This window comes from Dendrobates tinctorius, unplaced genomic scaffold, assembly GCF_039654945.1.
Source record: "Dendrobates tinctorius isolate UK_male_01 unplaced genomic scaffold, ASM3965494v1 ptg000120l, whole genome shotgun sequence".
Lineage (NCBI taxonomy): Eukaryota > Metazoa > Chordata > Amphibia > Anura > Dendrobatidae > Dendrobates > Dendrobates tinctorius.
The window spans coordinates 17999922-18020767 of NW_027361788.1; the positions used below are offsets into that span (position 1 = coordinate 17999922).

At 40.8% G+C, this 20846-nt stretch overlaps 1 protein-coding gene across 3 annotated transcripts in view; it reads left to right on the plus strand.

Moving 5' to 3' along the window:
- Positions 1-4141, plus strand: part of IRAK1 (interleukin 1 receptor associated kinase 1) — a 113102-nt gene extending 108961 nt beyond the window's left edge. For all 3 annotated transcript variants that reach the window (XM_073590799.1, XM_073590800.1, XM_073590801.1), the window contains exon 13: positions 3427-4141. In XM_073590799.1, coding sequence (XP_073446900.1) covers positions 3427-3482 — 56 coding nt within the window. In that variant the 3' untranslated portion in view covers positions 3483-4141. The remainder of the gene's footprint in view (positions 1-3426) is intronic.
- Positions 4142-20846: the final 16705 nt, after the last annotated feature.

Genomic DNA, 20846 nt, shown 5'->3' on the forward strand with positions numbered 1-20846 from the left:
CAGTTAGGTACCCAGGCGCACTACTATAGCGTAGCGTAATATTGTGAGGTCCAATAACCAGTAGTAAGAGTAAATCCCGGAAAAAGCACTACTCTTTAGTATGCACACTAAACCTAAGAAAAATAATGAAAAAATAAAGTAGGCTTAAAGGCATATAACAATAGATGGACTAGTTCCCTAGTACGGCCCCTATGACCCAAGTGAGGGTCTAAAGACGGGAAAAGAGGCGTTCCAGCTTCCAAAATGAATTTCTTTATTTGTTCTTACGATTAAAACTTGATGCACAGGTGTACTCCTCATGTTGCAGTCGATGTGCCAGCACGGCACAGAAAGAACCAGCAATGCGTTTCGACCCTAGAATGGGTCTTTGTCACAGCTGAGTTTTGATTGTTACCCATAATAGTTACAGTAGGAAGGGACCAATGAATCCACTTAGAATTATCACTTGATCTTTCTCAAAAAGGTCCTAAACTAAATAAATATACATGTCAGCATCATGCTCTAGAAATTTATGGGTATATAACAATTGCAACATGAAAAATACAATTAAATACATACATTTACATAAGAATAATCTAATAATTATACATTATTTTGTTTCTTTTATTCATACCCTTAGGGTGTCTCGTACCTAAATTAAAGATCCTGAATGCCTCCCTGGTTAGGAGGCGTCTCTTTGTATCTCCTCCCCGTTTGTGGTTTTTTAGATGTTCAATGCCGGTAATTTGCAGCGAATTTGTCACCTTTATGGTATGTAATAAAATGTTTCGAAGCCATAGAATATATGTCTGGTTCCCATACTGATATTTTCAATATCTCTGAGATGCTCAGAAATGCGTGTTTTTAATTTTCTGGTTGTACAACCTATGTAATTTACATTACATTCCTTTCCTTACAGACAATGTTATAAATTATGTTAGTGGTATTACAATTAATAAATTGTTTTATATTAAATACCTGTGTATTGTCAGCGTTATTAAACGTTTTAGCATCCTGAGCCACTTTACACGTTTTACATTTTTGGGACCCACATTTATAAAATCCTACAGTTTTAAGCCAATTGTCATTAAATGACTTTGATGAAAAAGCTCCTGGAGAAATAATATCTTCTATTGTGGGTGCACACCTTGCAACCACATTAATGCCCGATTGTCGGATTTTTGCTAGCGTATCGTCCTCATATAGGATGGGTAGACATTTAAATATAATTCTTTTAATTTTATTAAACTGCAGACTGTACTGTAAACTAACGAAGGATTTGTTCTTATCGTTTTTATTTTTTGTACTGGATTGTAGCAATTCCTTTCTATCCCTATTTTAGCAATGGAATGAGCTCTTTTAATTGTCCATTCTGGGATACCCAGAATGCTAAAACGTTTAATAATGCTGACAATACCATAAAGGTGACACAAAAGGAGGAGATACAAAGAGACGCCTTCTAACCAGGGAGGCATTCTGGATCTTTAATTTAGGTACGAGACACCCTAAGGGTATGAATAAAAGAAACAAAATAATGTATCATTATTAGATTATTCCTTTGTAAATTTGTATATATATATTTTTTTTGTATTTTTTAATTGTATTTTTTATGTTGCAATTGTTATATACCCGTACATTTCTATAGCATGATGCTGACATGTATATTTATTTAGTCTAGGACCTTTTTGAGAAAGATCATGTGATAATTCTAAATGGATTCATTGGTCCCTTCCTACTATAACTATTATGGGTAACAATCAAAACTCAGCTGTGACAGACCTATTTTAGGGTCGAAACGCGTTGCTGGTTCTTTCTGTGCCATGCTGGTACATCCACTAAAACATGAGGAGTACACCTGTGCATCAAGTTTTAATCGTATGAACAAATAAAGAAATTCATTTCAGAAGCTGGAACGCCTCTCTTTTCCCGTTGCTGCATGTCTAGGTCTGGACTGAGTTCCGTGCTTCGGTGGTGGTTGGTGAGCTGGCTAGGTCTTTTTGCCCGCTTTTCTCTTTTTATTTTATAGGGTCTAAAGACACCTGAAAATCCCTAGCCGCAATATCAATGTAATCACTAATGGCAGAATGCCATGTCAGAACAGACATACAGGCAGTGCTAAAGAGCCCCCCAAAAAATAGCCTAAAGAGGCCCAATGAAAGATGGTTTATGGCAGCACTGAGAACATAGATGAAGAGTATCCAGCAGGACCGCCGTAAGGTTGCTTAGAGACTTCCAGTAGTGCAGCCATGGGTTCCAATACAAGGGAAGGACTCGTCCAAACAGGCAGGGGGATGAGTGAAGGATCCGAACATGGCCCACGCATGTTACCTGTTATATACAGAGGTATAAGAGAACCTGAATAAAGGCTGGTGTAATGAATAAAGCAGAATAATAAGATTACAGCAATAAGGGAAATGGCGTGTGTGAGAATAGAAATGGAAGAATGGTGAATGAAAATTAAGTAAATACCCAAGTTATGAAAAGTGGAAAAAACTACAATAGATGAGCGGGGAATGAATAGAAAATACATAGATGAAAAAATAAAATTAAATATATGTGATGAAAAAGATGGATTAGAAAAAATAACACAAATAAAAAATGTATAAAAGGATGAAAAAAATGAATGAAAAAATTGAATAAGAAAACACAGGTGAATGCTAAAAATAATCAAAAATAAAGTTGAGTGACATTCCCTCAGGAACACTTTGGTTTTCATCACCTTTTTTGAAAACTGGGCAGAGGGTGGGATTTTATAAATAATACTTTGGTCATAATTTCTGCTCCTCGCATGGTTGTAATGGAAAATAACTGAAAGAACCTTCCATTAAGACGTGACTGCTGAGTGGACGTAGGGTCAGACACCTCAATGTACTCGATGGTTATCCCTTTAGGTCCTGGCAGAGACCACTGGAACCTCTGGTACCGTGGTGCTTAAGCTGCCACAGTTTGGGTTAGCTAACTTTTTTTTTTTTTCCCTAAAATTGATTTGTCATCTGGACATTTTTCAAAAAGTGATGGAAAAATCCCCTTAAACAGCGTATTTTTGTGGCTCTAATGTGTGATTTAAATATTGGGCATCTGGTCATGTTGGTGGTGAATAGTGATGTGCGATCATGCTCGGTAAAGGTGTTATCTCGAGCATGTTCGGGTGCTAACCGAGTGTCTTCAGCTTACTCGAAAAATGTTTTGAGTCCCCGCCGCTGTTAGACAGCAGCGACACATGCAGGGATTACCTAACAAATAGGCAAACCCTGAATGTCTTGCAGCTCTCAACAGCCACAAGACATACAGCATCGGGGACTCAAACATATTTTTCGAGCAGGCTGATGACACTCGGTTAGCTAATGAGCATGCTCGCTTATTACTAATGCTGAATCTAAAGACATTTTGTAGACATGGTTAAGTATTGCATCCCAGTATGGTTATAGATCCTTTTTCTTTCTTTAGATTACCATTCAGAGGGTCGAGGATACCCAGAAGAAAGTGATGATTTTCCCAGTTAGCCTCTTGGCGAAAATATATTGGATTTACTACGACATGACAGCTCTCGGCTTACCTAGAAAAGAACTCTAGCAAACAAATGATTCAGCATTGGAGATGTTCTTAGCCAGCGAGTGGTGCATAAATTTTCATTATTTCAAGCTCGTATCGCACCGGGCTTGTCCTAGAAGTGTTAAATTCGTGCTCCTAATGACCTTCCGTGAAGCCGGCCCGGGTCTTGCTGAAGGGAGTGAAGCGAAACATTTTACTTTGGGAGAGCGATATTATTTATTTTGGGTTTTTTTGTTTTTTATAAAGAGTATTATGCTTTATATCGCAATAATTAGTAGTTTTGTTCTCCTATATTTAATATCAGTCTGTTACAGTTATTCATTGCACTGCTGATCTTTAGCCATTTTCAAGTCTGATATTGGAGTGAAAGGTGGAGGGGGGAGTGAAGTGTAAAGCTCTGCCATGGAGTCTACAAGTCTGTCGTCAATAATGCAGAGTATCTCTGCTTGTTCATTTCCTAAATTAAAAGAATATATTTGTATATATTTTCTTTTTAATCTGTGACCCATTTGACGCTGAAGTCCAGTGTTTTTGAGCACTGTGGCCACTGAGTGTATATATCTGCCATGTGAAAAATCAAAGTGCATTAAAATAGGAATGGTTGAAACCAGTTGCTTATTATATTGTGCTTCCTACATAATGTAGTCTAGTAAGGATAAGAACATGAGTGGTTAACCTGCCTAGATTGGCATAGACATCAATTCAGGCAGATATGTATGTGTGTATATATAATATACACTGCTCAAAAAATAAAGGGAACACTTGAACAACAGAATATAACTCCAAGTAAATCAAACTTCTGTGAAGTCAAACTGTCCACTTAGGAAGCAACAGTGATTGACAATCAATTTCACATGCTGGTGTGCAAATGGAATAGACAACAGATGGAAATTATTGGCAATTATCAAGACACCCTCAATAAAGGAGTGGTTCTACAGGAGGGGACCACAGGCCACATCTTTCTGGCTGATGTTTTGGTCACTTTTGAATGTTGGTTGTGCTTTCACACTCGTGGTAGCATGAGAGGGACTCTACAACTCACACAAGTGGCTCAGATAGTGCAGCTCATCCAGGATGGCACATCAATGCGAGCTGTGACAAGAATGTTTGCTATGTTTTTCAGCGTAGTGTCCAGAGGCTGGAGGCGCTACCAGGTGACAGGCCAGTACACCAGGAGACGTGGAGGGGGCCGTAGGAGGGCAATAACCCAGCAGCAGGACTGCTACCTCTGCCTTTGTGCAAGGAGGAACAGGAGAAGCACTGCCAGAGCCCTGCAAAATGACCTCCAGCAAGGCACAAATGTGCATGTATCTGCACAAACAGTTAGAAACTGACTCCATGAGGATGGTCTGAGTGCCCGACGTCCACAGATGGACCACTCCATTATTGAGTGTGTCTTGATAATTGCCAATAATTTCCATCTGTTGTCTATTCCATTTGCACAACAGCATGTGAAATTGATTGGACAGTTTGATTTACTTGGAGTTATATTCTGTTGTTTAAGTGTTCCCTTTATTTTTTGGAGCAGTGTAATGTAATATTATCCTTAAGATGTGGGATTCCAGTGGTGATAGCAGGAGCACTGACCCCTAAGTTGGAAGAATGACTACAACAGATCCCAGGAGCAACATCTGAATGCTGGAAACAACTAGGATACTGTGCAGAACCCTCAAACTCCCAGGCCTCTGGTAGAGGACTCGAGAATGAGGAAGGACTGAAAAGACCACCCCCATTGAGGGTACATATATATATAAAGATATGGATATGTATATATGTACTGTATATACACTGCTCAAAAAAATAAAGGGAACACTCAACACATCCCAGATCTAAATGAATTAAATATTCTCATTGAATACTTTGTTCTGTACAAAGTTGAATGTGCTGTCAACATAATCACACAAAAATCATCAATGGAAATCAAATTTTTGAACCAATGGAGGCCTGGATTTGGAGGAACCCCCAAAATGAAAGTGGAAACAAGTCAAAATGAAAATCAAAACAATACAAAATTAAAGTGGAAACAAGTCAAAATGATGCTCAGTATTGTGTGTGACCTCCACGTGCCTGTATGACCTCCCTACAACGCCTGGGCATGCTCCTCCCAGACCTGGACTAAAGCATCCGTCAATTCCTGGACAGTCTGACAGTCTGTGGTGCAACGTGACATTGGTGGATGGAGCGAGACATGATGTCCCATGATGACATGATGTCCCAGAAGGTAATAAGTTGTATATAACCCAAAATGCTGCCACTGACAAATACAACTCGTTTTGCAAAAAAAAAGAAAAAAAAACCCTCATATGGTGATGTTGATGAAATAATAAAAATATGGTAACAATTACAAAAAAAAAGCTTTGTTCAAAGATGGGAAATGAAGCATTACATTTTGTATAAAGACTATTCTACACTTTTTTTTTCTTTGCCTATTACTAAATAATGCACAAATATATATTTAAAAAATAGTAATGCACTATATTTCCCAGGTGCACGTTGTTTCTAGAAAACAGCTTTGACACGTCCAATACAGCTTAAAGTGGTTTTCTGATTTCAGAAAACACTTGCTCCCTGGCTGCATTGTTTTTTGTTTGTTTAACCAAACTATGCTTTACTCCCCTTCCCCTGCTTCGCCATGGCTCCTGCTGTTTTATTGTCTGCAGCGCTAATGTCAACCTGCAGCTAATCAGTGAATTCACTCATGTAATAAATTCTTGAGGAGCTGCTGAACCCGGTTTTTAGCTGCAGCGCTGTCTATGTGATGTCAGTGCTGTAGACTTCGGGAGCAGCAGCAGATACTTAGCATTGGACCAGTGGCGGGTGAGTGAAGCAAAACTTGTCTTTTTGAGGTTTTTTTTAAACTTTGATTTTCTAGTTTAGGAAAAAAAAAAAACTTTAAAACAAATGTTAGATATTTGTATTTAAGAGATTATTTGAAATTGTATGGCTTTTTGTATATGTACACTTTGTAAATGGTGAGAATCTAAAGCGCAAAGTCTGTTTTATCCTCAGTTCATGGAAACATTCGAGATTCCATTCGATGCAGACCTTTGTATAAAAGGATGGATTCCAGGTTGACCCATTTTCCTTACTCTGATACATAATTACTAGAGTTGAGCGACTTTGGTCGGATCGGGTTTCGTGAAACCCGAATGAAACAAAATAAGTTTCAGATGAAACTCGTCCGACTAGAGCAAAAAAAGTCGGAGTTTCGTCCGACTTTTATTTCCCATTGACTTGCATTGGGGTCGGGTTTCGGACGAAACTCCGACTTTGTTTTGCTCTAGTCGGACGAGTTTCATCTGAAACTTATTTTGTTTCATTCGGGTTTCACGAAACCCGATCCGACCAAAGTCGCTCAACTCCGATATTAATTTTAAAAAATGTAATTATTAAAGATCTTAAAGGGAACCTTGCACTGGATTTTTTTTTTTTTTTTTTATAAACAGAGTGCCTCCTCCAATTGCTGCTGTACCACTGATTCTGGAACAGTGTTTTTTTTTTTTTTCTTATTTGCCCTTCCTTTACAAAGTTATGATCCTTGGAAGTAAATTTACATCTTTATTTCTGTAGGCCATAACTTTGGAATGGAAGGGCACAGAAGAAAACTAAAATCTGTTTCAGAATCAGGGGAGCAGTTTCAATTGTAAGGCCGGGGTCACACTAACCAACGCAAAATACGGTCCGTAGTTTACAGGCGTAATACGGATGAATGACCCCTAAATAGTGCTCCGTATGTCATCCGTAAGCAAGGTGTGGTTGCGTATTTTGCGCATGTAAGCATCCGTATGCTGAGATTTTCTCGCCGGCCTGCAAAATGGACATATAATGGAGCCCAATGACAGGTTTTATAACACAAAAGAAAGAATAGATATAGCCACATAGAGAATATATATATATATATATATATTCTCTGTCATTGAGACATATATATATATATATATATATATATATATATATATATATATATATATTTCACAGAGTTCTTCATAGCAGAATAGCCGTTAATTCAATTGCCGCCTTCAGTCAAATCATTCCCCAACCCGACATGAAATGACACATGGTTTACATTCAGTAAACCATTTTATTTCATGTTTTGTATGTCTTTCATTAGTAATTAGATGAGGGTTGATGTGTAAAATTTGGGAGGTGTAGGTGTTAATTTAAGGGGTTAATTCGTTGTAAAAAAATGTGTGGGCTCCCGCCGTAATTTGTCAATGCGGGAGCCCACACATTTTTTTACAACGAATTAACCCCTTAAATTAACACCTACACCTCCCAAATTTTACACATCAACCCTCACTCATCTAATTACTAATGAAAGACATACAAAACAAAACATGAAATAAAATGGTTTACTGAATGTAAACCATGTGTCATTTCATGTCTGGTTGGGGAATGATTTGATAGAAGCCGGCAATATATATATATTTGTCACAATGACATGTATGTATGTGTGTGTATATATATATGTGTGTGTGTGTGTGTATGTATGTATGTATATATATATATATATATATATATATATATGTGTGTGTGTATATATCTATTCTTTCGTTTCTTTATTAAACCTGTCAGTGTGAGTTTACTGTATAGCGCACTGAATTGCCGGCTTTTCTAAAAGACACCGGGTGCGTATTTCTCGCAAGTCACATGTGTGGTCTGTGTGTAATCTGTATTTTTTGCGCACCCATAGACTTGCATTGGCGAACTACGGCCGTAGAACGCTGTCAATCGCAGCATGCTGCGATTGGCACGGACCGTAGAATACAGACGAGAAATATACGGCTGATGGGAGCTGCCACATAGAGAATCATTTGTCCGTGTGTAATGCGTGCTTCTAACGCCTCTCACTCGTCCGTATTCCTCTCTAGTGTGACCCCGGCCTAAGAGGTACTCTATTTACTTTTTTAAAAATCTAGTGAAAAGCCCTTTTTTTAATGGAATAACCTTTCCTTTGGTTCTCCTGTATCCAGAACTTATCTCTGATAAGTTTTAAAGTGTGAGACAGTTTTTCCTTTTCATAAAAAAAGCCTCAGATTACACGTAATGGGGCTGTAAAAGGCTTATGAAAACATTGCTGTAAGCGACATACTTGTCCATTGGTTGTGTTTAAGATTATACTTCCGATCCACTGCTGTGAATATTACACACAATCCATGGAGCAAACCCACACACGGGATGCATAGGTGCACAATTTTCGAGTAATACTATATGGTTACAGACTAGAGCACTCGTTTATGCTATTTCAGTGCACGGTCTATAGCCATATACCCCAGCTACACTGTGATACACTCACATGTATATATTGTTTGGGAAACGTGTGGTGCGGTCGCTTAATTGGAGGGGTGTTTAGTAGGCTTCATTGCACCCTCTGGTTCCATTTAGCAATTTGACTCGCCTTATTTACACTCTAAACTTACATGGTGCCATGTACCTGCAGCCCTTTAAATCTAGTAAGCAGCTGGTTAGTAACTTTGCTTTTCTAGATCTCTTTACAAAACAAGGAAAGCACCAGCTGCATCACAGTATTATGGTAGTAAGCCAAGGGACCAGGAAATGGCAACATTGGTTGAGCTTAGAGGATGATCTGAGCATGTGCAACTCTTGTCCAGCTAGCTAATGCTGCAATCGCTGCCAGATCCTATAAGTAATATCATGTGGCGGAGCAGATTTGTAACCTAAATATTGAAAATAAAACAAGATCCCAGAAGAAGTAATGTTGTGTCAGCAAAAAATGCTATCCACTTTGAAAATTAAGGCAAATCACATGTACAGGTGCTTCTCACAATATTAGAATTGCATCAAAAAGTTAATTTATTTCAATTCTTCAATACAAAAAGTGAAACTAATATTATATAGTCATTACAAGCAGAGTGATCCATTTTACGTGTTTATTTCTGTTGATGATTATGGCTTACAGCCAATGAAAACCCAAAAGTCATTATCTCAGTAAATTAGAATACCGTATTTTTCAGATTATAAGATGGTCCCCAAATTTTGAGGAGAAAAATAGGAAATTATTTTTAAATAAAATGGTGGTGCTTCTTATCCATGCGTCTTATTGGTTACCGGTAGTGGTGGCTGCGGTGAAGCAGGGTCCCAGGGTTGCTGCTGGAGGAGGCAGGTGTTGGGTGATGCTGCAGGCTGGAATGAGGGGTGTTCCGATGTGTGGCATGCTGCTGCGGGTGTCTCCGGTGCTGCGGGGGATCTGCCGACATTTTGTGAAAGGCAAGAGCCCCCGCAGTTCCATGGTTTCCTATGCAGTCGACTCGGGAAAATGGCCGCTGGGGGCGGCGCATGCACAGATGGAGATCTCTGGAGATTGAGATCTCAATCTCCCAAGATGTTGGTGCTGAGATCGCCATTTTCCCGGAGTCCATCACATAGGCCAGAGCCCCTGCGGTTCCATGGTTTCCTTTCACAAAATGTTGGCGGAGCCTCCGCAGCATCGGACACCCTCCTCATCCCAGCCTGTGGCCTGCAGCAATGGTACCGGTAAGGTATATCCGCATTATAAGATGCACCCCCATTTTCTTCAGATTATAACACCAGTTTGAAAAATTATTTTAAAATCCAAAATGTTGGCCTACTAAAATGTATGTTCAGTAAATGCGCTCAATACTTGGTCGGGGCTCCTATTGCATCAATTACTGCACCAATGCGGCGTGTCATGGAGACTATCAGCCTGTGGCACTGCTGAGGTGTTATGGAAGCCCAGGTTGCTTTGATAGCAGCCTTCAGCTCGTCTGCATTGTTGGGTCTGGTGTCTCTCATCTTCCTCTTGACCGTACCCCATAGATTCTCTACGGGGATAAGGTAAGGTGAGTTTGCTGGCCAATCAAGCACAGTGATACTGTTGTTTGTAAACCAGGTATTGGTACTTTTGGCAGTGTGGACAGGTGCCAAGTCCTGCTGGAGAATAACATTTCCATCTCCACAAAGCTTGTCGGGGCAGAGGGAGGCATGAAGTGCTCTAAAATTTCCTGGTAAATGTCTGTGCTGTCTTTGGTCTTGATAAAAAAAACAGTGGACCTACACCAGGCATTTGACATGGCTCCCCAAACCATCAATGATTGTGGAAACTTCACATTAGACCTCAAGCAGCTTCGATTGTGGCCTCTTCACTCATCCTCCAGACTCTGGGACCTTGATTTCCAAATGAAATGCAAAATTTACTTTCCTTGTGGAAGAATATTTAGAATTGAGAGTCCTCAGTGGTTGATACCTTTAAATGGCCAACTGAAAACATGGTAACACATTGCAAGCATTCAAGACTACTCAGGTCTCTTCATCAGGATAGACAAATACAACATCTGAAGAATCACATTTATACACAAAACAGCACAGAAATAACGAAATAGAGAAGACAAGTGACGTGAAGCAGAGTTGTCATTATGGGAGAGGGATAAACATAAATATTGGAACAGTTCATAGATAAGGAGTGTGAAAGTTTTATTGCCCTCTGATTGGGGTCTGGTTCTATGTTGTGTGATGACTCCAGAAGGTCTGAAGAGTAAATTCCTTAACTGATGTAAAAAGACAAATCCATGCAACACATTCATTCCTGCACTGAGTGTGTCCAAAGTTGTCATAAATTTATACTCCCAGACTCTTCTGTCTCTCTGAGACTTGAAGTTACCTTTTAATACAAGTAATTTAATGTCCATCATGCTTTGACCGGGGATACAAAAATGTTTTGTCACAGGTAGATCCATTCTTTTTCTCTTATTGTGTGACTATGGGAATTCATCCTTGTTCTCAGTTTTTGCCCTCCCTCCCCCACATACAGACCCCCCAGTTAGACATTTAGTACAAATGAGTAGGTACACCACATTAGATGTGATGCAGCTGAAAGTACCTGGGATCTTGTAGTCCTGATGTGAGTTGGGGATCTTTCTCTTGTCTGTGGTCATTATAAATGGACAGTGTCACAGTCACGTGTCTCTGGACGCAGCGAGTACCGCAAGGCGAACTCATGACACGCGTGACCCTGGATACACCGCCTCCAGTAGGGCGAATTTAAATAATAAAACGTGCAGCTGGATACACCGCCTCCAACTGGCGAATTTAGGTAATACACATATATACAGTAGTCTGGAAACCCCGCCTCCAGTAAGGTGAATTTAAATGATAAAGGGGAAACCTGGGTAACAATAACAATGGTGGGCCCTGCGATAGGGAATAGGGACGTGGAGACCTCCTGTACTCCCCTGAGCCAGTGTCCCTGCACTCCTAACGTTCCCTATGCCGGTTCCGCATCGGGTGTTGCACGCGTACCTCAAACCCTGACTCGCCCTGCACCTAAACCCTCACTAGGGAATTGGTCGGTGCGGAAACTAATCCCACCACTGCACTAAACACACATGAGGAAAAATGACAATACATGGGGAACACCACTTAGCTTTGCTCTGTTGTGTACGCTCCTAGCAACAGAGCCCACCACCTGCGTGCATCTTCTCCAACCGGATCCATCACCATAGTGCAGCCTTGGAGCAGAGTCCACCACCAGTTGCAGCTGCCCAGTAAACCGAGTCCCAAAGATGAGTCCAGCTACTGCCAAAAACTCCAGCATGCTTGAGTCCAACTTTTCTGCCAATAAGTCCAGCATGCTTGAGTCCAGTTTTCAGCAACCAAGTCCAGCATGCTGAGTGCAACTCTCACCATAGTCGCCACTCCACCAAGCCATGCAAGCACTTCCTGCTGACACCATAAACTGCGACTCCACCACGCCATGCCAGCCCTTCCTGCAGACCACATCGTTGGACTCCACCAATCCATGCCAGCACTCCCTGCAGACTCCATAGCTGGCACTCGTCCCCTCTGGCTGGGCTGCCCAGGACTCCTTTTCAGCTCCATCTTTCACCCAGGCTTACTTGTGAATAACTATCACCAACCGTGATCAAACACACCTGAAACTCTTTTATAGAGCCTCACACCTGATTTGTAATACGTGCACATTAAAACTAAAGTGTAATACCACTCGCCACCACCGGGGCAACTTAGAACAAACGACACCATGTGTAATAATTCTAATGGCCACCGGGGGCAATCAACCCACTTTGGCACCAAGCCAAAGGGAAAAAAGTTCACTTTGTCCATTTACTTGTCAGATCCACCTTGGATCATGACAGACAGGTTTTACATTTTTTCTGGTTGCAAGGAAAGGTTCCTGCAGCTGTTGGGGAGGACAGGGAGCTTTTGACATTGATGCGTCTTAAATTTAGGGACTGCCTAAAACACAGTAGTGGGGGGGTCTGGAAATATGGATTGTAATCAGGCATCTTTTTGTAGTAAAGGTTGTAATTTCCATGCAGCTCCCCTTAGCACCTTCAGATTTTGATTGTAGGTGACCACTAGAGGCACTTGGTTATTTTCATCTTTAGCTTTGTAATGTAGCAGCTGATTCCTTGATATTCTAGTGGCTCTTGTAATTTGGTTTTCAATTGTTCTTGGATTGTAGCCCTGATTCAAAAAGGTCTTTCTGAGGTGTTTGTCTCTATCCAAGGGGTTGGAACATATACGATTGTATCTGATGGCTTGGCTGTAGACAATAGTTTTTTTATGTGTTTTGGATGGAAACTGTCCCATTTAACCCCTTCACGACCCATGACGCCTACGTAGGCGTCATGAAAAGTCGTGCCCAAACGACCCATGACGCACCCGTAGGCGTCATGCTATAAATAGCGTTCCTGCGGGTCAGGTGACCGGGGTCACTTAAATGTCACCCAACCCGCAGATACAGGACAACATGCAGTTAAGCCCAGGGGGGGTGGCTTTGCACCCACGTGGTTAGGATCGCTCTGATTGGCTGTTAAAAGTGAAACAGCCAATCAGAGCGATTGTAATATTTCATCAATGAAAATTGATGAAATATTACAATCCAGCCTTGGCCGATGCTGCAGTAGAATCGGACATGGCTGGAGACACCGATTCGACCCCCTCCCCACCGGCGATCGCCCCACCCGCCACTGAATGACAGCGGCGATCTGCCACCGCTATCATCTGTCCCCCTCGCATTCCCTCCGCTCCCTGCCAGCTTCCGATCCCCCCCGGCACCTTCTGAGTCCCCCTGTCGCTCCCGGTGTCCCGCGGGTCCTGCTCATGGGCGCCGACATCTTGGAAAATGGCGGGCGCATGCGCAGTGCACCCGCCCGAATCTTCCGGCTGCAGATTCCATTCTTTCATTTTGATCACTCTCACAGTGATCAAAATGAAATAAAAAGTAAATAAACCCCCCGATTATCACCCCCATAGGTATGCACAACTAAGAAAATAAAGAAAATATTTTTATTTTTCCATTAGGGCTAGGGTTGGAAAGAGGGTTAGGATTGGAAAGAGGGTTAGGATTAGGGTTGGAATGAGGGTGAGGGTTGGAATTAGGGTTAGGGTTGGGATTAGGGTTAGGGTTATGGTTGGGATTAGTGTTAGGGATGTGTTGGGGGTTAGGGCTGTGGTTAGGGGTGTGTTGGGGTTAGGGTTGAAGTTAGAATTGATGGGTTTCCACTGTTTAGGCACATCAGGGGGTCTCCAAACGCGACATGGTGCAACCATTGACTCCAGCCAATTTGCGTTCAAAAAGTCAAATGGTGCTCCCTCCCTTCCAAGCCCCAACGTGTGCCCAAACAGTGGTTTACCCCCACATATAGGGTATCAGCGTACTCAGGAAAAATTGCACAACAACTTTTGGGGACTAATTTCTCCTGTTACCCTTGGTAAAATAAAAAATTGGGGGCTAAAACATTATTTTTGTGGAAAATAAATGATTTTTTCATTTTCACGTCTCTGCATTATAAACTTCTGTGAAGCACTTGGTGGTTCAAAGTGCTCACAACACATCTACATAAGTTCCTTGGAAGGTCTAGTTTCCAAAATGGGGACACTTGTGGGGGGTTTCCGCTGTTTAGGCACATCAGGGGCTCTGCAAACGTAATGACGACCGCAGACTATTCCATCAAAGTCTGCATTTCAAAACGTCACTACTTCCATTCCGAGCCCTGACGTGTGCCCAAACAATGGTTCCCCCCCACATATGGGGTACCAGCGTGCTCAGTTCAAACTGGACAACAACCTTTGGGGTCCAATTTCTCCTGTTACCCTTGTGAAAATAAAAAATTGAGAGCTAAAAAATGATTTTTTGAGGAAAAAAAATGATTTTTTATTTTCATGGCTCTGCGTTATAATCTTCTGTGAAGCACTTGGAGGTTCAAGGTGCTCACCACACATCTAGGCAAGTTCCTTATGGGGTCTAGTTTCCAAATTGGGGTCACTTGTGGGGGGTTTCCACAGTCTAGGTACATGAGGGGCTCTGCAAATGTAACATGATGCCCGCAGACCATTCCATCAAAGTCAGCATTTCAAAATGTTACTACTTCACTTCCGAGCCCTGACGTGTGCCCAAACAGTGGTCATCCCCCACATATGGGGTATCAGCGTACTCAGTACAAACTGGACAACAACTTTTGGGGTCCAATTTATCCTGTTACCCTTGTTAAAATAAAAAATTGCGGACTAAAAAATATTTTTTTTAGGAAAAAAAAAAAATTTTATTTTCACGGCTCTGCGTTATAAACTTCTGTGAAGCACCTGGGGGTTTAAAGTGTTCACTATGCATCTAGATATGTTCCTTAGGGGGTCTAGTTTCCAAAATGGGGTCATTTGTGGGGGAGCGCCAAAGTTTAGGCACACAGGGCATCTCCAAACACGACATGGTGTCAGCTAACGATTGGCGCTAATTTTAATTTCAAAAAGTCAAATGGCGCTCTTTTCCTTCTGAGCCCTGCCGTGCGCCCCAAACAGTGGTTCCCCCCACATATGGGGTACCAGCGTACTCAGGACAAACTGGACAACTTTTGTGGTCCAATTTCTCCTGTTACCCTTGTGAAAATAAAAAATAGCGTGCTAAAAAATCATTTTTGAGGGAAAAAAAATGATTTTTTATTTTCACTGCTCTACGTTATAAACTTTTGTGAAGCACTTGGGGGTTCAAAGTGCTCACTACACATCTAGAAAAGTTCCTTAAGGGGTCTAGTTTTCAAAATGGTGTCACTTGTGGGGGAGCTCCAATGTTTAGGTACACAGGGGCTCTCCAAACGAGACATGGTGTCCAATAACGATTGGAGCTAATTTTCCATTCAAAAAGTCAAATGGCGCTCCTTTCCTTCCGGGCCCTGCCGTGTACCCAAACAGTGGTTTATGACCACATATGAGGTATTGGTGTGCTCAGGAGAAATTGCCCAACAAATTTTAGGATCCATTTTTCCTGTTGCCCATGTGAAAATGAAAAAACTGAGGCTAAAAGATAATTTTTGTGAAAATAAAGTCCTTTTTTTTTTTTTTTTACGGATCAATTTGTGAAGCACCTGGGGGTTCAAAGTGATCACTATGCATCTAGATAAGTTCCTTGGGGGGTCTAGTTCCCAAAATGGGGTCACTTGTGGGGAAGCTCCAGTGTTTCCGCACACAGCGACTCTCCAAACGTGACATGGCAAGCGCTAAATATTCCAGCATATTTTCCATTCGAAAAGTCAAATGTGTGCCTTCCCTTCTGAGCCCTGCCATGCGCCGAAACAATGGTTTATGACCACATATGAGGTATCGGTGTACTCAGGAGAAATTTCCCAACAAATTTTAGGATCCATTTTATCCTGTTGCCCATGTGAAAATGAAAAAAATGATGCTAAAAGAAAATGTGTTGGAAAAATTAAATTGTCCATTTTTTCCTTCCACGTTGCTTTAGTTCCTGTGATGCACCTAAAGGGTTAATAATCTTCTAGAATGTAGTTTTGAGTAGCTTGAGGGGTGCAGTTTTTAGAATGGTGTCACTTTTGGGTATTTTCTGCCATATAGATCCCTCAAAGTGACTTCAAATGTGAGGTGGTCCCTAAAAAAAAATAGTTTTGTAAATTTTGTTGTAAAAATGAGAAATTGCTGGTCAACTTTTAACCCTTATTACTTCCTAACAAAAAAAAAATTGTTTCCAAAATTGTGCTAATGTAAAGTAGACATGTGGGAAATGTTATTTAGTAACTATTTTGTGTCACATAACTCTAGTTTAACAGAATAAAATTCAAAATTTGAAAATTGCGAAATTTTCGCCAAATTTCTGATTTTTTCACAAATAAATGCAAAAATTATCGACCTAAATTTACCACTAACATGAAGCCCAATGTGTCACGAAAAAACAAACTCAGAATCGCTAGGATGCGTTGAAGCGTTCCAGAGTTATTACCTCAAAGGGACACTGGTCAGAATTGCAAAAAATGGCCAGGTCATTAAGGTCAAAATAGGCTGGGTCATGAAGGGGTTAAGGTATGTTGGACGGTCGATTGGGTTCTGATACAGGGATGTCTCTATTTCATTGTTTAGCTTAATGGTGGTGTCTAAAAAGTTAATTTCAGTGCTGGAGTAGTTAAGTGGATGGTGGAATGAAATTGATTAAACTGTCCGTGGAACATCTTTAGCTGTTGCTCAGACTCTGTCCAGATGATTAAAATATCATCAATGTAGCGGTAGTAGGTCAGAGGCCTGATGGGATGTGAGGACAAAAAGTCGCTTTCAAGCTTGGCCATGAAAAGATTTGCATACTGTGGAGCCATTTTACTTCCCATAGCTGTGCCAGGCTGCTGTTGATAGATCTTGTTGTCAAATTCAAAATAATTGTGCGTGAAGATAAATTTATAGTCTCTGAAAACCAACAAAGAAATCATCATTAAACCTGCTGATAAGGGAGATGCAATAGTCATGATGAACACATCAGACTATATGAAGGAAGCAAACAGACAACTTATGGACACATGCTACTACAGATAATTTGAGTCGGATCCTACACAGGACTATTACAAGGAACTAAACAAGTTGGTATCTTGTCTGCCTGACGAATTCATAAGAGGCAGTGACCTGATACCAGAGAGTCCAAGAATAGGGAAATTCTACATCCTTCCCAAAATCCACAAATCTGGAAATCCAGGGAGGCAGATTATTTCATGTGTGGGCACCCTTACTGAGTAGGTATCTAGATGGGTAGGGTTGTTCTTAAACCCCTGGTAAAGGATACACCCAGCTACATTCAGGACACAACTGACCTATTGAATAAACTAGCAGCAATAGGTCCTCTACCAGAAGGAACCATCCTGGCCAACATGGATGTGGAAATTTTGTACTCTAATATCCCACACCAGGATGGATTAAATGCCTGTAAAGTCTTCATGGAAAACACTGGGAATGATGCGAATTCTGTGGTGAAACTCACAAAATTTATCCTCACCCACAATTACTTTGAATTTGACAACAAGATTTATATACAGCAGACTGGCACAGCTATGGGAAGTGAAATGGCTCCACAGTATGCAAATCTTTTCATGACCAAGCTTGAAAGTGACTTTTTGTCCTCATGTTCCATCAGGCCTCTGGCCTACTACCGCTACATTGATGATATTTTAGTCATCTGGACTGTCTGACTCTGAGCAACAGCTAAAGACGTTCCACGAACAGTTTATTTCATTCCACCATCAACTTAACACTCAACTACTACAGCACTGAAATTAACTTTTTAGACACCATCATTAAGCTAAAGAACAAAGAAATAGAGACATCCCTGTATCAGAAGCCAATCGACCGTCCAACATACCTTAAATGGGACAGTTTCCATCCAAAACACATAAAAAAACTCTATTGTCTACAGCCAAGCCATCAGATACAATCGTATATGTTCCAACCCCTTGGATAGAGACAAACACCTTGGTCGCCTCAGAAAGACCTTTTTGAATCAGGGCTACCAACCAAGAACAATTGAAAACCTAATTACAAGAGCCACCAGAATATCAAGGAATCAGCTGCTACAATACACAGCTAAAGATGAAAATAACTGGGTGCCTCTAGTGGTCACCTACAATCCAAATCTGGAGGTGCTAAGGGGAGCTGCACGGAAATTACAACCTTTACTACAAAAAGATGAGCGATTACAATCCATATTTCCAGACCCCCCCCCCTGCTGTTTTAGGCAGCCCCCAAATTTAAGAAGCATCATTGTCAGAAGCTCCCTGTCCTCCCCAACAGCTGCAGGAACCTTTCCTTGCAACCAGAAAAAATGTAAAACCTGTCCATTTATAATGACCACGGACAAGAGAAAGAACCCCAACTCACATCAGGACTACAAGATCCCAGGTACTTTCAGCTGCATCACATCTAATGAGGTGCACCTAATCATTTGTACTAAATGTTCAACTGGGGGTCTGTATGTGGGGGAGACAGGGCAAAAACTGAGAACAAGGATGAATTCTCATCGTCACACAATAAGAGAAAAAAGAATGGATCTACCTGTGACAAAACATTTTTGTATCCCCGGTCAAAGCATGATGGACATTGAATTACTTGTATTAAAAGGTAACTTCAAGTCTCAGAGACAGAAGAGTCTGGGAGTATAAATTTATGACAACTTTGGACACACTCAGTGCAGGAATGAATGTGTTGCATTTATTTATGTCTTTTTACATCAATTAAGGAATTTGCTCTTCAGACCTTCTGGGGTTATCACACAACACAGAACCAGACCCCAATCAGAGGGCAATAAAACTTTCACACTCCTTATCTATGAACTGTTCCAATATTTATGTTTATCCCTCTCCCATAATGACAACTCTGCTTCACATCACTTGTCTTATCTATTGCGTTATTTCTGTGCTGTTTGTGTATAAATATGTGATTCTTTAGATGTTGTATTAGTCAGCCTGATGAAGAGACCTGAGTAGTCTTGAAAGCTTGCAATGTGTTACCATCTTTTCAGTTGGCCATTAAAAGGTATCAACCACTGAGGACTCTCAATTTTAAATATTCTTCTATCTACTGGCTAACACGGTACAAAGATATATATCTTTCCTTGTGGAGTGTTTCAATGACTGCCTTCTGGACATCTGTCAAGTCAGCAATCTTCCCATGATTGTGGAGCCTACTGAAACAGACTAAGGGACCTTTTTTAAACACTTAGAAAGCTTTTGCAGCTGTTTTTTTCTTGTTAATTATTCTAAGGCTAGGTTCACATTAGCGTTTGAGTCCGCAGCGTATCATCCACATGCAAAACGCATGTTTATGCAGCGTTTATGTGCATCATCTTAAGCAAGATGGGAAAAATGCTGCGTGTGCATGCGTTTTTGCGCATGTGTTCGATACAACAGACAAAAATGGGCGTGTCTTATGGGATTTCTATGTATTTTGAATAACGCATGAGTATCATACGCATGCATTCCCATACATTAATGCGTTTTTTTACGCACTCATGCGCATGCTTGCGCATATTTGCCGGATTTTTGACACCTCAAAAAATGCAACGTTTCATTCGCAGCACACCGCGAAACAACGCATGTGTACTCAAAGCATGCAAACGCATGTCCCTGCGAACTCCATGTTAAATATATGTACACATGACGCATGCGGATCAAGTGCTGCGCACACAGACGTAAATGTGAAAGCAGCCTAACTTACGGAGACAATGACTTTTGGGTTTTCATTGGCTGTAAGCCATAATCAACATTAACAGAAATAAACACTTGAAATAGATCACTCTGTAATGACTATAGAATGAGTTTCACTTTTTGTATTGAAGAACTTAAATTAACTTTTGATATTCTAATTTTGTGAGAAGAACCTGTATGTGTAAAATTCCATAGAGTGCATTATGGTGTTATGGTTATCCTGTGCTTCTAGTGCAAGTCTCTGTTTTCCACCAGTGCAAGTAGTAAAAAGTCGTAACTTCATCCAAATTCTGAAATGAAACTTATTCTTATACGTTGATATCATAAAATCAAGCCCTCTTCAGCTCTAATTTCAGCAGAATGTCTTATGTGTCTGCACATAATCAGAAGGGCTGGCTGACTTCTTTCATCAGACCCGATGCATTGTTAAATAAAGGGGCTGGCTTGGCAATTAAAATGAGCCAGTAAATTTCATATCTTGCAATTATACACTTTTTTTTTCTCAAGCTGAACACTCCTTTATTATATAACCACAATGGGGGTCCCGTTTCCACATCTCCTATAGAAATAAATGGGGAGTGTTGGGGAGCTCTAAAAATAACTCACCTGTGGATCCATAGAAGATCTTTTGTTCATAACTTTTGAAAGGCAGCAGTATATTGTGGTAGACGTACATATGACAATGAAGAATCTGTGTTCAGACCGGATGAATGCCCACATTGTAGGCTCATCCTTTACCTTTCCTTGAGCACAATTGGCAGTCATGTCTGTTACTTGATCCTGTGGAGTGATCAGAGCGTTTATTCTTTTTGCGAAGTAGGAGGACACAGAAGAAATATTTTATCAGAC